This window comes from Myotis myotis, unplaced genomic scaffold (genome assembly GCF_014108235.1).
Source record: "Myotis myotis isolate mMyoMyo1 unplaced genomic scaffold, mMyoMyo1.p scaffold_m19_p_1, whole genome shotgun sequence".
Taxonomy (NCBI): Eukaryota; Metazoa; Chordata; class Mammalia; order Chiroptera; family Vespertilionidae; genus Myotis; species Myotis myotis.
The window spans coordinates 171642636-171660705 of NW_023416313.1; the positions used below are offsets into that span (position 1 = coordinate 171642636).

The window sequence follows — 18070 nt, forward strand, 5'->3', positions numbered from 1 at the left end:
AGCTGGTGCAATGTTAAACAGGAGTCAATATGGGCTAGGAAAAAACAGGAATCAGCAGATTTTTAAAAATTTGAACGTGGCTCAGTAGTTGTTCTCTGCAAGGATGTCTTTTTCCCCCTCCTCAGAGATTTTAACATCTTCTGAGTTCCAAATGACCTGTGTATATGTCTCACTTGTAGTTTGGTTGTAATTATTCGGTTTCACACTCAGACTGGAAGCTCCTTGAGGACAGGCCTTGTATCTGATTTACTGTTGCATCCCATGATCTAGTTCAGTGTCTGATAAGAGTGAGGGCATGCAAAGATTTAAAGGGATAAATGAGGAATACCCACCTTCCACATCCCCTTCTTCCAGGAATAGGTACTCAGGGGAATTTACATCCTTGTTTGTCAGCCAGAGTCTTACACAGTCCTCCAGAGCAATGGTGGCCAACCTTTCAGACCTCACCCCCGCGGACCACCAGTTGGCGACCGCTGCTCCAGAGGACTATTTAAGTGCCTCATGGGAGGCTGGAAATGGTGCTTGGCAATGAAGGCTTCAATTAGAACCACTTCCATGTCTTGGCCAACGTGAATAATGCTGCAATGAAATAGGGGTGCATATGTCTTTGGGAATACATGAATTGAAGTTTTTAGGTATATATATCCAGGAGAGGGGTTGCTACAATAGATAAAGAAGATGTAGTACATTACACAATGGAATACTACGCAGCCATAGGAAAGGATGAAATACATAGCACCATTTGCAACATGGATGGACCTGGAAGACATTATGCTAAATGAAGTCAGTCAGTCAGAAAAGGCTAAGAACCATATGATTTCACTCATATGTGGGATATAAAACTGAAACTCGTGAACACAAACAGCCATGTGGTGATTGCCAGAGAGAAGGGAATGGGAAGAGAAGGGGGTCCTAATATATAGTGGCAGATTTGTCTTTGGGTGGTGGGCACACAGTGCAATATACAGATCTTGTAACATAGAAACCCACACCTGAAACCTCTTTGTTCATGTTGACCAATGTCACCCCAATAAATAAATTAGAACAATCTTGTTGATGGGGAAAGGGCCGTCTCCCAGATCACTTCTGCAGGGGATTGTAGGGTTCTATTGCCCGGCTGGTTCTCGTTTTCTCTTTGATTGGTTTAAAAGCAGGCTCACATGGATGAGTGCAGCAGGAACCAGTAGAGCTAATTGCCCTAGAGGCAGCCGGCAAGATTACTGTGTCGATGCAGTTGTACAATCCTTTTAACATATAGGATTGCTCTATGTGGTGATTTATAATGATCAGGTAAGCCAGTGAAACACCTCATGTCCTTTTCCCTTGAAATATGTTTAATGAAGGAGACATAGCATCATTTAAGTAGAATTAAACTGAGTTGCTTCACAATGTGTTTACTATTTGCTTGGTGTTTTTGTCAGTTATTTCAGGGTCATTGTTTCTGCCAGATTATTTCATCAATGGTGCAAACAAACTCAGACTACTGTTCACAGAATTGGGACAGATTATGGATGTGGAATATGGATAGTAACCTTGTCACAATTGCAGGTTCATCACTAGACTTCAACAATTCTCCCACCACTTTTTATTTAGATTTGAAAGTTGTCTAAACTCATATTGGAAGTTCTTTAGAAATAATCCAGGTATGTTTTGTATGGCCATAGGGGTGCCCTCTGTGAATGGTAGAGAAATCAGTGGAAAGTATAGTGTGGTTTTATTGTCCTCAATTCACTTGAATATTTCTATCTAATTGGTTAATGTTATTAAAGCTTGGCTTTATGGTAATTTGTATGCATTCAGGATATTTTAGTCTCATAGTAGTTCTGAGTTAAATGCAGCTGAAAAGATGAAAAGTAGTTTTACTTTTACAATTTACTTTCTTAGTCCACATTTATGAGTAAAAATGGAAGAAACCATGAGTGACTTCCTGAAATTTGTGCTGAGGCTAAGCCTCTTAATCATTTAGAGATCCCACTCTGAGAATTACCTGCAGCAGCAAAATTCTACAAAAGGTGGTGGTATGTGTGTTACTCAGGGTGCTCCAGATAAACAGAGCCAAAAGGATGGCTGAAAACTTCCCATATTTAATGAAAACTATTCATCTGCATATTCAAGGTCAACAAATTCCAAGTAGGATTATCTCAAAGACTCACACCCAGACATATCATTGTAAAAATAAAATACAAAGAAAAATTTGAAACCATCAAGAGAAAAATGTCATGGATGCTGTCGTGTATAAGGGAACACCAGTAAGAATGGCGGCTGACTTCTCATCAGAAACAATGGAGGCCAGAAGGCCACTGTCCTGATTCAATAATGCTACGTCTATAAATCATAGATCTACAGGGCTGCAGCCCCAGTACAGAACTTCTACATACGTGTTTACCATCCAGCCTCATTCCCCAGGCAAGGAAATCAATGGCTACATGTCACAGAGTTGGAGACAGAAGCAGAAGCAGCTCCCAGTCTCCTGACAACTGGTCCAGGGCACCACTCTGCATTTGTTCAGACCCAGCCGACATCACAGGTCCTTTTACATTTCTACCTAAGCTTTTGAATTTTAAAAAACCAACCAAGCTTGTTTGTACTGCTCCAGAGAGCTCTAGGACTGGAGCATTCATGCTTGAAAAGGAATAATTCATCAACACTTAGAGAAGTTATTATATACACTAGAGGCCCAATGCACGAAAATTTGTGCAAGAGTAGGTCTTCCTTCCCCTGGCTGCCGGCACCGGCTTCCCTCCGGCACCCAGGACCCGGACTGCCGGCACCAGCTTCCCTCCTCCGGCTGCCAGCAAGCACCCTGAACCTGGGCTGGCTTCCCCCGGGCTGCCCCCAGGTGCCCGGGACCTGGCTGGCTTCCCTCCAGCCCCAGTTTCATCAGGAAGGATGTCTGGAATGACGTCTGGAAGACATCTAGTCTAATTAGCATATTACCCTTTTATTATTATAGATACTAGAGGCCTGATGCACAAAATTCTTGCGGGGGGGGGGGGGGGTGTCCATCAGCCCAGCCTGCACCCTCTCGCAATCTGGGAAACCTCAGGGGATGTTCGACTGCCAGTTTAGGACCAATCTCGCAATTGGCAGTCGAACATCCCTCCCGCAATCCAGGACCGCTGGCTCCTAACTGCTCACCTGCCTGCCTGCCTACCTGATTATCCCTAACCGCCTCTGCCTGCCTGCCTGATCACCCCTAACTGCTTGCCTGCCTGCCTGATCACCCCTAACTGCTCACCTGCCTGCCTGATCACCCCTAACCTCCTCTGCCTCAGCCCCCGTCGCCACGGCTTTGTCTGGAAGGACATCCGGAAGGTCGTTCAGCTGTCCAGTCTAATTAGCATATTACACATTTATTATTATAGAGGCCTGATGCATGAAATTTGTGCAAGAGTAGGCCTTCTTTCCTCCTGCTGCCAGCTCTGGCTTCCCTTTGGCACCTGGGACCCAGGCTTCCCTCCAGCTGCCAGCAGGCACCCGGGACTCGGGCTTCCCTCCGGCCGCTGACAGGCACCCGGGACCTGGGCTTCCTTGCAGCCCTGGCTTCATCCAGAAGGTCATCCGGTCTAATTAGTATATTGCACTTTTATTATTATAGATTTTTCAAACCCCACTCTCACCCCTAGCCAGTTTGGCTCAGTGGACAGAGAATCAGCCTGAAGGTTCAGGGTTCATTTCTGGTCAAGGGCAGGTACCTTGGTTGCAGGCTTGATCCCTGGTCAAGGTCAGGAGGTGTGCGGGACACAACCAATTGATATGTCCCTCACATTGATGTTTCTCTCTGTCTCCCCCTTCCCTTTCTCTTTCTCTAAAAATCAATGGAAAATATATCCTTGGGTGAGAGTTCAAAAAATGTTTTAATCTTGAAAAGCAAACAACAAAAAACCAAACAAACCCACTCTCATATTTCAGGATTCCCTAGGATTTCCCTGGGGTTCAAAGCTATGTTCCCAAAGCTCCCCTTTCAGTCTTTCTGAAGGTTGTGGATTTGGCTGAGGTGAGAAAGCAGCTTCTGGCCATCCCACTCCCCAGCCCCCTGCACAGGAAACCACCTGCTGACGAGAGCTTTACTAGTGCCCCAGAGAAAGGTCTAAATATCCACAGGTTATCTCTCATCTGTCTCAAGTTTTGAAGATGGCACTAGGCAGACCATCGGGTGCCTCAGGTTAGAGAACTACAGCAAGTATAGCTCTTACTTATTAATACAGGGTAATTTTACAAATGTCTTTGATTACATATATATTTCCCCTAACTGTAATCAATAATATTCTTTATAAATGAGCCATATTTTACAAATAAGAACACAAAGGCAAAACCACACTGGAATTCAGGTCTTTTAACACTTGGTCCAGTGATCAGACCACTTTATTATTAATACTGAAATAAAAATTTAGCCATTACTATATACAGTGGGGCCTTGACTTACAAGTGTCCCAACTAACGAGTTTTTCGAGATACAAGCCGTCTCTTGGCCGATTTTTTGGTTTGAGTTGCGAGCTAAAATTCAGGTTATGAGCCAGCTTCAGATACCCCACTGCTAGTTGGCGCAGCGAACATCACAGTGAACATCAGCCCAGCATCTTGTGTCTCACTCATTCACTTTAAGATTTGACACACGAGTAATTTGAGTTACGAACTCTGTCACAGAACGAATTAAACTCGTAAGTCAAGACCCCACTGTACGTAGTTCTATAACCCTAAAATCTCCCATTTATTCTAATTTCTGTCCTAAAAAAATAACATGAGTTACTAATACTATTAACATACTTAACATGTAAATAATGTAAAAATACAGAAACATGAAGTATTTAAGTATATATTTTTCTTTAAACATTTCTCCTACCTCAGTAGTACAAGTGGCTGAAGTTATTTTCTTCCAAGTAATTGATACTTTACCTTCATTTAGTACATTTAAATAATACGCAGACAATGACTATAGAAATTACTTTATGTGCAAATAACGTGTTGACATTCTACCCATAAATTCGATTTTCCTGAAAACAATTAGCTTTTTAAAAGAAAAGCTCACACATTTTAAGAGGCTCTGGATTCCCCTGCTTCTAAATCATTGTTGAGTAAAAAAAATAAAGCCTGTTCTACCAGGAATCTCGAGTTAGAATGTTCTCCAAAGTGAAATGAGAGAGCAGAGTGCCATTCAGGAACGACTATTCAGCACTCACCCCAACCTCCACAAGTCTTTCCAAGCAGGTCAACCACGTCAAAAGAGTCCAACAGAATTAGGCTTCAGCATGAGGCCATATGTGCTTCTAATGTGTTAATAAACCAAAACATGAAAATACTGAAATCAAAATAAGAGATATGAGTACTTGAGGCTAATTACCATGCAGATTGTTAGTTCCTTGTCATATCCCTCCTTCTATAGAGTTAATAAAGGGAAGATTTTTACTGCAAAGAACATTTTATTTTATATAACACTAGCCATGAATGTTTGTCATCAGTTACTACATAAATGCTGCCTGGTGCCATTATCCAAGTGGCACCATCATTTTATGTCCACAATTCACTTCGTATTTATAAAATTTTCATAATTTACATAAGTACATCTATCATTGAAGATTTTACACTGAGATGCAATCTAGCATCCATATTGTCTGATATTTTGCAGATAGTAATGTAGAAGAGATGTATTTTTAATCACCTTTTCATCTGAGTCACCTTATGTAAAAAATAAATCAATAACTTAGAGCACCTAAGTCTCTAAAGCAAATTTCCAATGTGCTCATAGAAATGGTTAAACAGGACTGTCAGAAACAACTTCCATGGCCACATCCTCTTGTAGTTTATGTACCATTTTGTCTTCCAACTGCTTTCCTTTGCCTTAAAAAAAAAGAAAAATTAAAAATTTTATCAACTCAATGTGACCTTACAGAACTCAACACTTTATAAAGGATCTTGGATGTTTTAAAATAACATTGGCAATTTCTAAGATATTTAAGAATAGTAAATAAACTTATACAGATCTTATAATATGCCACAAATTAAGGATTCTACTTACATTTGCTCATTTCACCCTCATAAATACTTGTATTTTATTTCATTTTAGTTATTGCTTTGAGGGGGTGAAAGAGAGAGAGAGAGAGAGAGAGAGGAGAGAGAGAAGGAAGGAGGGAGAAAGAGATAGAGAAACACTGATCTGTAATTTCACTAATTTATGCATTCATTGGTTGATTCTTGCATGTGCCCTGACCAGGGATCTAGCCCACAACTTTGAAGTATCAGGACAACACTCTAAACAACTTAGCAACCAGACCAGGACACATTTTAAAGAAGAGAAATGCCCTAACCGGGTTTGGCTCAGTGGATAGAGCGTCGGCCTGCGGATTGAAAGGTCCCAGGTTCGATTCCGGTCAAGGGCATGTACCTTGGTTGTGGGCACATCCCCACTGGGGAGTGTGCAGGAGGCAGCTGGTCGATGTATGTTTCTAACTCTCTATCCCTCTCCCTTCCTCTCTGTAAAAAATCAATAAAATATAAAAAAAAAAAGAGAAAAGCTGAGGCACAGGGACAGGTGAACTTGCCCAAGATCCCTCAGTTGGTAAGTCCAGTAAGTCAAAGCGATGGAATTTGAACCCTGGCCCTCATGGATCCATGGTCCCTGCTCTAAACACTGTACTACCAACCTCAGAGGGTTATCTAAAAACTTAGATAACAATGTTTCATTCCTGTTGTTTTCTGGTGTCAGTTTGTAACATCTGTATGTGAAACAAATGCTCCAGGATTCTATTTTGTTTTAATAAAATTTGGTACAAAAACAACCAAAGTACAACTTTAACACAAATCTACTCACTATGTGCTTACAGAATTTGACCTTTCCTAATAAGCTGTAGGCATGGGATCATTCAGAAATCAAGTCTGCAACTAAATCTCACCAAAGTACTTGGTGCCAGCTGAGTAAAAGGCTGGTTTTCTCACACCTCACAAAGAAACTGCACAGACAACTGCCCAAATGAGTGCCTACCAATCCAATATAATAAAAGCCTAAAATACTAAGTGTCCCACCATTCATTCAACCGTTCAACCAGTTGCTATGACGTGCACTGACCAACAGGGGCAGACACTCCAACTGGTAGGTTAGCTTGCTGCTGGGGGTCTGGCTGATCGGGACTGGGCGAGACGGGCCGGACATGCCCTGGAGCCCTCCTGTGGTCCTTTCCCGGGCCCTGATCATGCACTGGTGGGGTCCTGGATTGCGAGGGTGCAGGCCAGGTCAAGGGACCCCACCAGTGCACGAATCCATGCACCGGGCCTCTAGTAAGTTACATAAACACAAAGAGAAGGTTTTAATACAAAACTGTAGTTCTCCAAACTTACATTATCAGAATTGCCTGGAGACCTACTTAAAGAACAGAGGCCCAGAATCAAAGGGCCAGAGTCTCTGTGTTTATGCTAAGTTCCCCAAGTAACTCCCATACTGAGCCGTCTGAGAACCACTAACATAGAACACTATCCTTTAATAAAAACAGGTATGGGGCAAAACTATCTATGAAATTATTACTCAACTCATTTTGATTAACTTGGAGAGATAACTTACAGAAGATAAGATTTTATGAAGGAGAAAAAAAAAAACATGTAAAAAAACTGACTGAAACTGGGAAATATACTGAATAACTTGTAACTGTTTAACCAAGTCATATCATAAATGTTCTGAGATAACATTTACATGAAAAAATACTCAACCTTAAAAAGCTAATTGATACCAAAATTACATAGACCACAAAAATCTAGGTTTTTCATCTCTCTACGTAAAGCAGAAAATTCCTACGCCATGCTTTACTTACAGGCAAAAGGTGCTCGGATGAGATGGATGTTCTGCTTGACTTCTTTGATGTCCTGAGCTTTCTGTAGTTCTTTATTTTTCTTCAACCTAGGGTAACAACATTTAAGGCCAGAATTTTAGTTACTAAACCTTTAGACTGTAATTTTTAATTAATTAATCTGTAATTTTTAAAAATAAAATTTACTAATAAGCCATATAGATGAGGAATGGGAACTCAATTATTTTCTAGTTACAAATTAGATTAAATAGGATTCCTACACTACAAACTTGTTCATTCAGTATACCTAGTGCCTAATAAAATGAGGATTCAATATATATTAGCAGAGTAAATGAAGGAATGAGATTGAAGGAAGAAATTAAATTTCAGAAATCAATGTCTATTATATACATGTAGTGCAAATCTTAGAGCCTAGATCGTCTCTCCTCGAACAGAGAACAGTCTCTGTTACCTATTTTTTTAAAAAATAATTCAGTAATTACAAGAGACAAACTCGTAAGACATTCAACAAAAAACTAACAGACTTGTTCCCAAATATTTTGGCCCCTTCTCTGCAATGCTTTAACAATCTTTTAAAGCTAAAAAGCTGTTGGCACATGCTTCTTTTCTATGACAGCCTGCCATAGAGACAAGAATTAAAGTAAATGTGGCAAAACACTAATAGAACATGCAAAAGTTATTTATACTATTCTTACCGGTTTTTGTAAGTCTGAGGTTATGTGGGGAAAAAAACATGCCTCTAAATGTCTACTAGCAATTATGTTTCCAAGAGTTACTCTATACATATATTCATACCTGTTCATTATAAATTTAGCTTGACGTTTCTGTTTGATCTCTTCAACTCTCTTCATTGCATCAACTACAAAACAATTCATAGGAGTTAGCAAATTATTCACATTCAAGCAAGAGCTTTAACAATAACTTCTTTATTCTTTATTCTGATTAAAAAATTGAATGAACGAAAAACTCATTTTTTTAAAAAACCCTACTAAAACAGCAAAGGTACCCTTTGCTGACACCACTGTTAACTATTTTTTACAAGTGTCATTTCTCTAAGTTTTAATTTACAAAAGCTACTAAACTGCTACTAAAATTGTCCTTCTATAGTAAAGCAGTCTAATGCTTTTCAAATTTTATTCTACAGAGAACTCAGATTAATAGCAACTAATACCATTCTTAGCTTGTCATCTCCATAAATGAAAGACAGTATCTTTCTGGTCATAAAGACCAGTTTTCCTTCAAGTGCCTGGGAGATAATCAGCACATTACGAATACTGGTAAAATGAACCAGTCAACCAATTTTACCACATTCTCAACCACTAAAATCCAACTGTTTTTGGAAAATGTGTACAGAAGCTGAGTCCAACTATGCTCTAGTATCTGTATCAGCACTGTCCAATATAAGATACAGCAAATATGTAATTTTAAATTTCTAGCAGACACATAAAAAAAAAAACAGGTCAAATTAAGTATAATGATATATTTTGTTTCACCCAACATATCTAGAATATTGTCATTTCAACATGCAATCAGTATAAAAAATTATTAGACATTTTATGCTTGTTTTCATACTAAGTCTTCAAAAACCACATGTATTTTGTATTTACAGCACATTTCAATGCAGACTAGCCACATTTCAAGGGCTCAGCAGACCCTGTGGCTAGTAGCTACCATACTGGACAACATACTCCCAATCTAGCTTCTTAAAGTATAGTCTGTAGAGAGAAGCACAGTAAGATAGTCACAGTCTTAAAGTATCTCCCCACAATAGAGTTATTAGTTACAAAGGGCAAAACACAAACTTCACAGTGTGGAAATCTGGCAGACACCCCTTTAGCCAAAGATCAAAGTTAGCATTGCCAGTAATAGGACTAATGAACAGCAGGTGTCTCCTGACAGGACAATGACAAGAACTTCCCATTACTTTAAACCAAATACCTGGCCTATATTCTTCAAAATGGTCAATTTCGTGAAATATGAAAATAAACTCAGGAACTGTTCCAAACTGAATGAGACTAAAACAGACAGGACATGTACTATTCTAGCAACTTTTGCAATAAAAGATATTGGGACAATTAGAAAAATCTAAACAGGTCTATGATTAAATGATACTACTCTATCAATGTTAATTTTTTGATTCTAATAATTACACTGTGGTTTTATGAGAGAATGTTCTATTTTTAGGAAATACATATCAAGCTATTTAGGGACAGAGGAGCGTATGTATGCAACTTAAACAGTTCAGAAAAAAAAAGTATAGAAGGAAGGAAAGGGAGAGAGAGGAGAGAAAGGGAGAGAGAGAAAGGAAAGGTAAATTTAATAGAATGTTAACATTCAGGAAATCTGGATAAAGGTATCAGAGAATTCTACTCTTGCCACTTCTGTTTAATCTGAAATTATGTCAAACAAAAGCTTTCTTTCCAGCAACATTATCATAACCTGGGAGTTTGTTAGAAATGCAGAATCTTAGGTCCCACCCAAACTGTATCAGAATCTGCATTTTAATAAGACCCCCCAGAAGGCCCCATGGTGCCTCTGGCATTAAGATGATGTTTATATGAATAACTCTAAGACAATGTCAACTCTAAATCTGCACATGCTGTGGCTTAGAATAATACAAGATTCGGCAAAAGTAGGTTTACAGTTGTTTCTATTGAAAATACATTAATTAATAAAAGAATAAACTATTTCGCATACTCACAACTGTAAACTTACTTTTGCTCTACCCTGCATGCTTGATATGTATCTTTTTTCCTTCTTTCTTTGCCTTTCACAGAAAAAATGATACAGGCAAGTTCTACTATGCAGAAGCATTTTCATACCTTGAAGTTACTCAGAAGGGAACTAACACAAGTGGCAGGTATATCCTTTCCAATAATCAGATACAGCATTTCTGGATATTCCAGAAGACTGAAAACTTTTAAACATAAGCATCTAATATATACTAAAAATTGGTCTGCAATACAGAGACATGATGGATAAAATACAAATTATTCTTCCTACTATTACTGTTTTCAAAGTTCTCCAAATGCTGTTTCTGTGGATATCCACTTCTTAACCAAGATTGCTCAGTCCACATCTTCACACAATTTGATAATATAAGCAATAAATATAAAACTATTGTCAACTGGCTAGTTTACAGACAAGATGATATTGAAATAGGGAGTATGGGGAATCAAGAAATCTTTTAAAAGAATATTTTTTTTCTGGAACACTACTAACAGCTATTATTGTGTAAGCCAGCAGGAAATAGTTTTAAGTTCCAAAAGACTCATACTGTCTACCCAGGAGTTCTTTGGAAAGTCTATTTTTAAGACCCCATTACAAAAGGACAACAGAATCTGTGTAGGAAAAAAATACTCAATAGAGCACTGCTTCTTACAGAACTTGCAGAAGTATAAACAAGTGGGCCAAGGGAATGAGACTGTGATCATAGCGGAACCAATTACCATCTAACAGAAGCAGTGAAATAGAAGAACTCAGTAAAATGCACGAAGAGGGCAGGGACTGTGTGCACTCTGTTCATCTTCACATGCTTGAGTCAGCACTTACTGTTCAAGTATAAGAGTCTCACAGAACACAACATTATTTCTGGCGATCAATGTAACACAAAACCAGCATGGAGGGTCATAGTAACTGAATATCCACATCCGACTAAAATAAGATATGCATGTCAGTTTCAACATCAAGCTGAATAACCACTAAATAACAGCAGTTATAAAATCTGTCAGGGTGATATGCAGCTACTGTCGTCAAGGAGTAACAAGAGAAAACAAAGGCCAAAATGAAATATAGCCCACACTCACCCAACAAAGTATTCTCTCTCTCTTTTTTTTCTTCAGATTTCTGGGTGTTTTGTGTGTGAGCACTTCAAATATTATCAAATTTAATAATTACATTATTTTTATAATGGACACATCAGCCACTTGGGGAAAGGATTTTGGGTAGCTTATGAAAATTCCTGGCATTCCCTTGTGACTTACTCGTTTTATTCCACAGCTCTCTCTGGTATTTGACAGGTTCATTTCTGCGTTTTTCAAATTCAAATGAATTATCCTGTAAGAGGGGGACAGATATGGTTTTTACAGAGGTACGAAGGAAACATTTAAAATTTATTCCCCTTTTCACAAGCATTCAGAATGTATTAAACTATGGATACACATTAAGATTCCCCCCAGGGTGATCCCAGCAATACAAGTTTTTAAACCTTTTCTCCTTTACACACCACGATGTACAAGACAGCCGTACTGAAAACATTTCTCTATATCCAAGTGATTGTCAAAGGGAGGGAAGGGAAGAGCTCAAACCCCATTTCTCAGGAGAGGCATATAACACTCATGGGATCAAACAAACTGAAAAAGCTTCCCTAACTTCCCTCTCCTACATGAGACTCACAGTAAAAAAACTTTGTATTAGGCTGAACCATATGAAATTACCATTTTTCATAGATCAAAGGAGTCAAACATTGAGAATTTCATGTGGTTCAACCTAAATACCCATCATGCTTATACATTTGAAGACCTATACACCTTTGTGTTTAAAGCTATGAAACTACACATCTTCAAATCAATGTAGTGCTACTCTACATGACATAAGCTTTGCCCTGAAATCCTTCAGGTCCCTTCTAAATGTAGTTGGTATTTTGACAGTTAATAATCCTATTTATCTTAAAACATGCAAAATAATTTTGGAAAAACTACAGGTATTTATTGGTTTCCAAATCTACCTAACAGGAATATGGAACAGCACTAGCTCTGTGTCTGGCTAGTTTATTTATAATACACATGACTCTATTTAGATCACAATAACATCAACCATGACAAGGTCACCAGCAAGTGACTGGGACTGGTGTCCTTTCTTCATTCATATAGCTGCCACCTACAACTGAAGTGCCTGCTTCTTCTTGCCATACTGAAAATTACTTTTGTAACAGTAACTATAATTTGGCCTTGCATCTTGTCAAAAAATATTCATTACATTCATTGAAAACCTCTGGTTTTGTTAAGGAAGCCAGCAAAGGGCTTCATGGCAATTCTTAGATACTGCCCTTAAGGAGTAGGGGGGTGGGGAAATAGCCATGAGTTTGGGGGGAAAGGAAGTTATGGAGAACGGGGACAGTTTAGATCTTCCTCCCTCAAGGGTAGCCTGTGCAGCAGCATTCAGCTCCTCCCTTTGAAGGGGCTGAATGTGGACAAGCTTCCCCAGATCCTTTGACCAATTCAGGAATAGCAGCAATATGATGACAGGGACTCACACGAAAGTCCCTCCTCACAACAATACTACGAACTAATTTCTCCGCTACCAGACACAAAGTCCTGCTAAGGAAATCTGTACACTGATAAGTGAATCTATTACAAATCTCATCTGAGTCCTCACTGTTTAGGAATCCTTTAGTTAATTTCATAACTTCCTCTCAAAATCCCAAAGCAGCAATTTCCAACTTTACCCTTTTCTTTGCAAGAGCTAAAAGTAGTTTTTTGAGAATAAGAAAAATCACTTCTACAAACTGGATCACAATTTTTTTTTCCTTTTCAGAATTCTACAGATTTATGGGTTTTAGGATCACGTAAGAATTATTACTAGAACCAAATACAAAAAAGTCATTCATCAATCATGCTGTAGGAAGCTTTGTTATAGTTAATTAAATCATATAACCGCCCCCCCCCCCAAATAAAAACCTGAAATTTTTAAATTGTAAAAACTATACTCACCACTGTGAGCTCTTTACCAGCTGCTTTACGGAAAGCTTTAGTCCACCTGACCTTGCGAGGATTGCGCTTCTTTTTAAAGTTTTTATGACACTTGGATTTACAAAACCTGAACACCTACAAGAAAAGTTAAAGTAGTGAGAAGTCAATATTAGAGTTTTTTCTATCATAAGGTATTACCCCTCCCAGACAAAATATACTGTAAAGTCTGAGAAATGACAATGTTTCTCACGCACAATTGCTTCTATTACCATACTATTAAGAAATATATGGACATGCCAGATTAAATGGAAATTGAACTATTTTTTTACTATCAAGCATCATCATAAATAAAAGCTGAGGACCCTGAAAATATGGTTAAAAACTACCGTTTTTATAAAACAACAGTAAAAACCTTATAATGATCTTGAATCAGGAACAGTTTTAAGGAAAGTCATTTATTTAAATCACTTCCCATTTCAAAATAATTCTCAAAATTCACTTTCTATATACCTCAGTGGAAGTAAAAGTTTCAAGCCACCATCCAGAAATCTCCTTTGGTTCTTTCCATCCTTGCACAAAATAATTTCAAAAAGCAACTAAAACTGGCTATAGATCTGTTTTCTAAAATCTACTTGGAAGAATCTTCGTTACTACTTTAATTCTCCACCTTAGTAATGCTTACAATTTAAGGATGCCTCAATGTGCTCCAAAATGGCTTATAGGGACTCATTGCGTAAGTCTAAAAATGCATTATTTTGTTACTTTGTAATGTCTTAAAACACATTACAATTTGTGTGTTACCAAAAGAAATATGAGGAGAAAAAGTCATTTTTTTGAGCTGAATTATCACAACTAAGAACAGGTAACCCATTTTCAAAAATAAATCAAAATGAGTTATAAACATTTCAAACTTAAATAAGGCAAAATACTTGCAGATGTCACAAGCCAAAATACTTTTCATTTTATATATACTTTCTTCTATGGGGAACTTCAAGCAGATCATTATACACACGAGGACGTACCTTTCTTAGAAATGGTCGGTACTAGGTTAATCTGATCTAGGCTCACGCCTCCTGCAGGGCCCTCTTCAGAGAGACGTAGAAGTTTGTCTACATTCTTGAATTCATTTCAACGTAACAAGAAAATATGAGAACTACTGTAGTCTCCTGGAGTAACTCACTGTGAAATCATTATCAGTAAAATTTCTTTGAGCATTTCCAGGCCAAAGCATTATAGCCTTTTTAAGTAAAAGCCTCCTGTGTTTAATACTTACTAGGTAACTCCTAGACATTTTCCCATTTCTAAGATATGTCCAATGAGGGATTGGAACTTGCCCTGGGTATCCTCAATTCCAGAAAGAGCCCATGGGAAGTTGCAGGGAAGTCTACTTGAACTCCAAACCTACAGACATTATCTGACAAGCACAATAAAATATCTGAAGAGGGGATGGGGATTCAATCAGCAAATAAGGTGCATCTACTATGTGCCTGATGTTATACTAGGTGTAGGGATACAAGAATAACTAAAACATAAATCCCCACCTTGAGAACTTAGGCTAGCAAGCTAAGTATATACAGTCTCACTTTGCATTAAGAGAGATCGAGATCAGACTAGGATATAAAAAATGGTATAGAGCTATATACAATAATCATGTATAAAATAATACGAAAAAAAAACACAATAAGGTGGTTAAACCTATAGTGGAGTAGGTGGTGGATGGATTATGTGTGAGACAAAGCTTTGAAGGCTCAAGTTTCCCTTTTAATCTTGTCCTCTATCCGTGGTCGGCAAACCTCGGCTCCCAAGCCACATGCGGCTCTTTGGCCCCTTGAGTGTGGCTCTTCCACAAACCACCACGTGCGGGCGCGCACGTACAGTGCGATCGAAACTTCATGGCCCATGCGCAGAAGCCGGTATTTTGTGGAAGAGCCACACTCAAGGGGCCAAAGAGCCGCATGTGGCTCCCGAGCCATGGTTTGCCTAGCTGCAGTATGCCGACCACTGCTCTAGATCATCCTATCTTCAACTCACAACAAATGATCCATCAAATCACACCTCAGTCCTTTGACCTTTTCTTATTCCTCCAACATTTATTAAGCACTCAGTAGGATGTATATATTTTTCCTGTTTATAAACTATGTGAAAATATGGAGCATTATGACTAATTCTACCTTTAAGAAGCTACCTACGAAGTGTAAGCAGGGAAGTCTCTATGATATATGGTCTCAAAAGCTAAGAGCATAAAGACAGAAAGACTAGTTAGGAGGCCAGAAAAATGACAGGTGCCGAACCTGGAACCAGGGCAGGAAAAGAGGAAGCAAAGACACCGCTCACTATCTGCTGCAAAGGCAGAATGAATAGCACTCTTAACAATGAGATACAAAAGGTGAAAGATTCAAAGATGACTTACATTTCCAGCCAAGCTGTCTAGCAGATGAGAGAGGTTAACTCAGAGAGCAAAATGATCTGAGGCAGTAAGGCACCCTCCTTCGTGGGCTCACTGTTAGGTACAAACAGGATCACCCTGTCGGGTGGGAAGTTCAGCATTGGAGCTAAGGAGATGCCGATCCGGGACTCATCAACACAGATAAAATGAGACACCAGCACGCCCCACTAGATGGCACTTCACAGGTGTTGCGCTTTTTTACCAGATTACGACTCACTTCATGGTGGTGGTCTGGAGCCGAACCTACAATATCGCCAAGGTGTGCCTGTACTTTTCCTTCATTAATGCTTCAGGGTCCCCACTACTTCTAATTTCCCCAATGGATCTGTTCTGACCCACTGGTCTCCCCTCTCCTTCCCTATGACTACCCACCTCATCGACCTGAACTTCCCACGTGTCTGTCAGATCAACATCCAGCTCTAGAAAGCTGCTCCCATGTCTGTGGTTCTAATTCCAACGCCCAGCTGACAGGCACTGCTGGACAAAAACCATAAAATATGACGACAGATCATCTACAAAGCCATACTGCCCACTGTGAATTTGACTCCAACCTGGCAATGATTCATTTTATACTTTTTTTTGTATCATCTTCATATTGCTCTTTCAAGTACCCAAACACAGATTTGGTCTCTCACTTTCAGGAAGAACCCTCGCTCCTGATGCAATGAGCTCAGTATCTTCCATCTATAACAGAGAGAGGACGCAATGAAGTAGGAACTGAAATTCCTTGTCAAAATCACCTCCAAATGCATGCATCGTTCACAAGTCTTTCACAACCAGCCCTTACGGTGTATCTATGTGTGTGCCATCTTATGTTTACAAACTAATCTTTTTGCAAATACTCCTACCCCAGGCCTCTATTTCCACCCACGATGCTTCGTCCTGTGCCTTTGCTCAAACTGCTCACTTTCCTTCCACCTAGAATGCCCTCTCCACACTTTCTCATGCACAATTCAAGATCCAGGATAAATGTCATCTCCTCTCCATGCCTTCTCATATATACGATCCCCCCACCCCCACCTCCAATTAACTGCATAATACATAAGCCGATGAAACATTTCCATCAACCTCCACACACTATGGACAGTCCCAAGGCTGATGCACCCCTACACTACGGACATTAGCAACGACGCCTGACGGGGCACACGTTCAGCAAAGCTCACTGAGCTGTAGAGCGGCCACGCTGCCCCGCGGGCCCCGCTTCCCCGTCGGGGCTGGCTGCCCCGCTCCTCCTGCACCTTGCAGCTGCCCACCTCGCCCAAGGTGGCCTGGGACCAGCTCCGTTCCGGACGCCCGCAAGGCGCAACTCCCCGGGCGGGAGGCGGAGGCCGGAGCCGACGCAAAGCCTCCCTCTCTCGCGGGGGGGAAAGCGGGGACCCCGGCCGGACGCAGCGGTGCGCTCCGGCCCTGGCCACCTCACCTTGCAGTCGTTGCGGACGAACATCATGCCGTGGCCCGGGTATATGGGCCCGGAACAGAAGTAACACTTTTCTATACGCATGTTGAAAGCGCGTGGGGACCCACCATCCAGGCGCCGAGCGTGAGAGGAAGTGACGTACCTCCGTCACAGGAAGTGGTTCTCGTCCAAGTCCCCGACCCGGAAGAGGCGAACGATCCGGACCTGACGGCGCCCCCGCGTGGCCGCGCCGGCAAAAGCGCTGCCGGGGGCGCAGGCGCAGAGCTGCGCGTCAGCCTCGCCGCTGTCTGTGGGAAAAGCGAGGCGTGGCTGTGTGCTGTCGGCCGAGCGCGCTCTCGCGGCGCATCGTTTTCCTCTCTACCGCGCGCTGCAACGGCGCCCGTGCTCGTCTCTGGTTTGCGCTTTGCCCCGTGGGTCTTTCCCCGCATTGGGTTGCCCTACAAACTCATTTCTGCAGCCCCGCCGCAGACTCCCGCCCCAACCCTCCTGCCTGGCACCCGCTGCGGAACCTCCGCTCCCTGGGGCGCTGCGACGGCGCAGTTGAGTCTCTGAGGCTCGGTGGGTTTTACCAGCAATTGTTAAGAGACTTATAGTGCTGCTCTCCATCTTTGCGTCGGCCCCCTTTTAAACGATATACGTATGTGGCAAAAAACAACAACACACCAGAAACCCAAACCCAAACATTTTCACGGAAAGCTAAGGTTGCTTCCCCAGAGCTCAG

The 18070-nt window shown here is 40.7% G+C and overlaps 1 protein-coding gene across 1 annotated transcript; it reads right to left on the bottom strand.

The window, feature by feature from the left end:
* Positions 1-4800: 4800 nt before the first annotated feature.
* On the bottom strand, positions 4801-17507 carry RSL24D1 (ribosomal L24 domain containing 1). The gene is made up of 6 exons (XM_036302088.1): positions 17353-17507; positions 13508-13621; positions 11780-11852; positions 8592-8655; positions 7800-7885; positions 4801-5838 (listed from the first exon to the last, which is right to left on the bottom strand). The coding sequence occupies exons 1-6, from the start codon at positions 17431-17433 to the stop codon at positions 5753-5755; spliced, it is 504 nt and encodes a 167-aa protein (XP_036157981.1). The 5' UTR covers positions 17434-17507; the 3' UTR covers positions 4801-5752.
* Between the last annotated feature and the right edge of the window lie 563 nt (positions 17508-18070).

Coding starts and splice junctions, on each gene's coding strand:
- RSL24D1 (XM_036302088.1), bottom strand. CDS start 17,433: ATGCGTATAGAAAAGTGTTACTTCTGTTCCGGGCCCATATACCCGGGC. Junction 8,656..11,779: donor AGAGCTGTGGAATAAAACGA/GTAAGTCACAAG, acceptor ATTGTTTTGTAG/TTGATGCAATGAAGAGAGTT. Junction 5,839..7,799: donor CATCCGAGCACCTTTTGCCT/GTAAGTAAAGCA, acceptor TTTTTTTTTAAG/GCAAAGGAAAGCAGTTGGAA.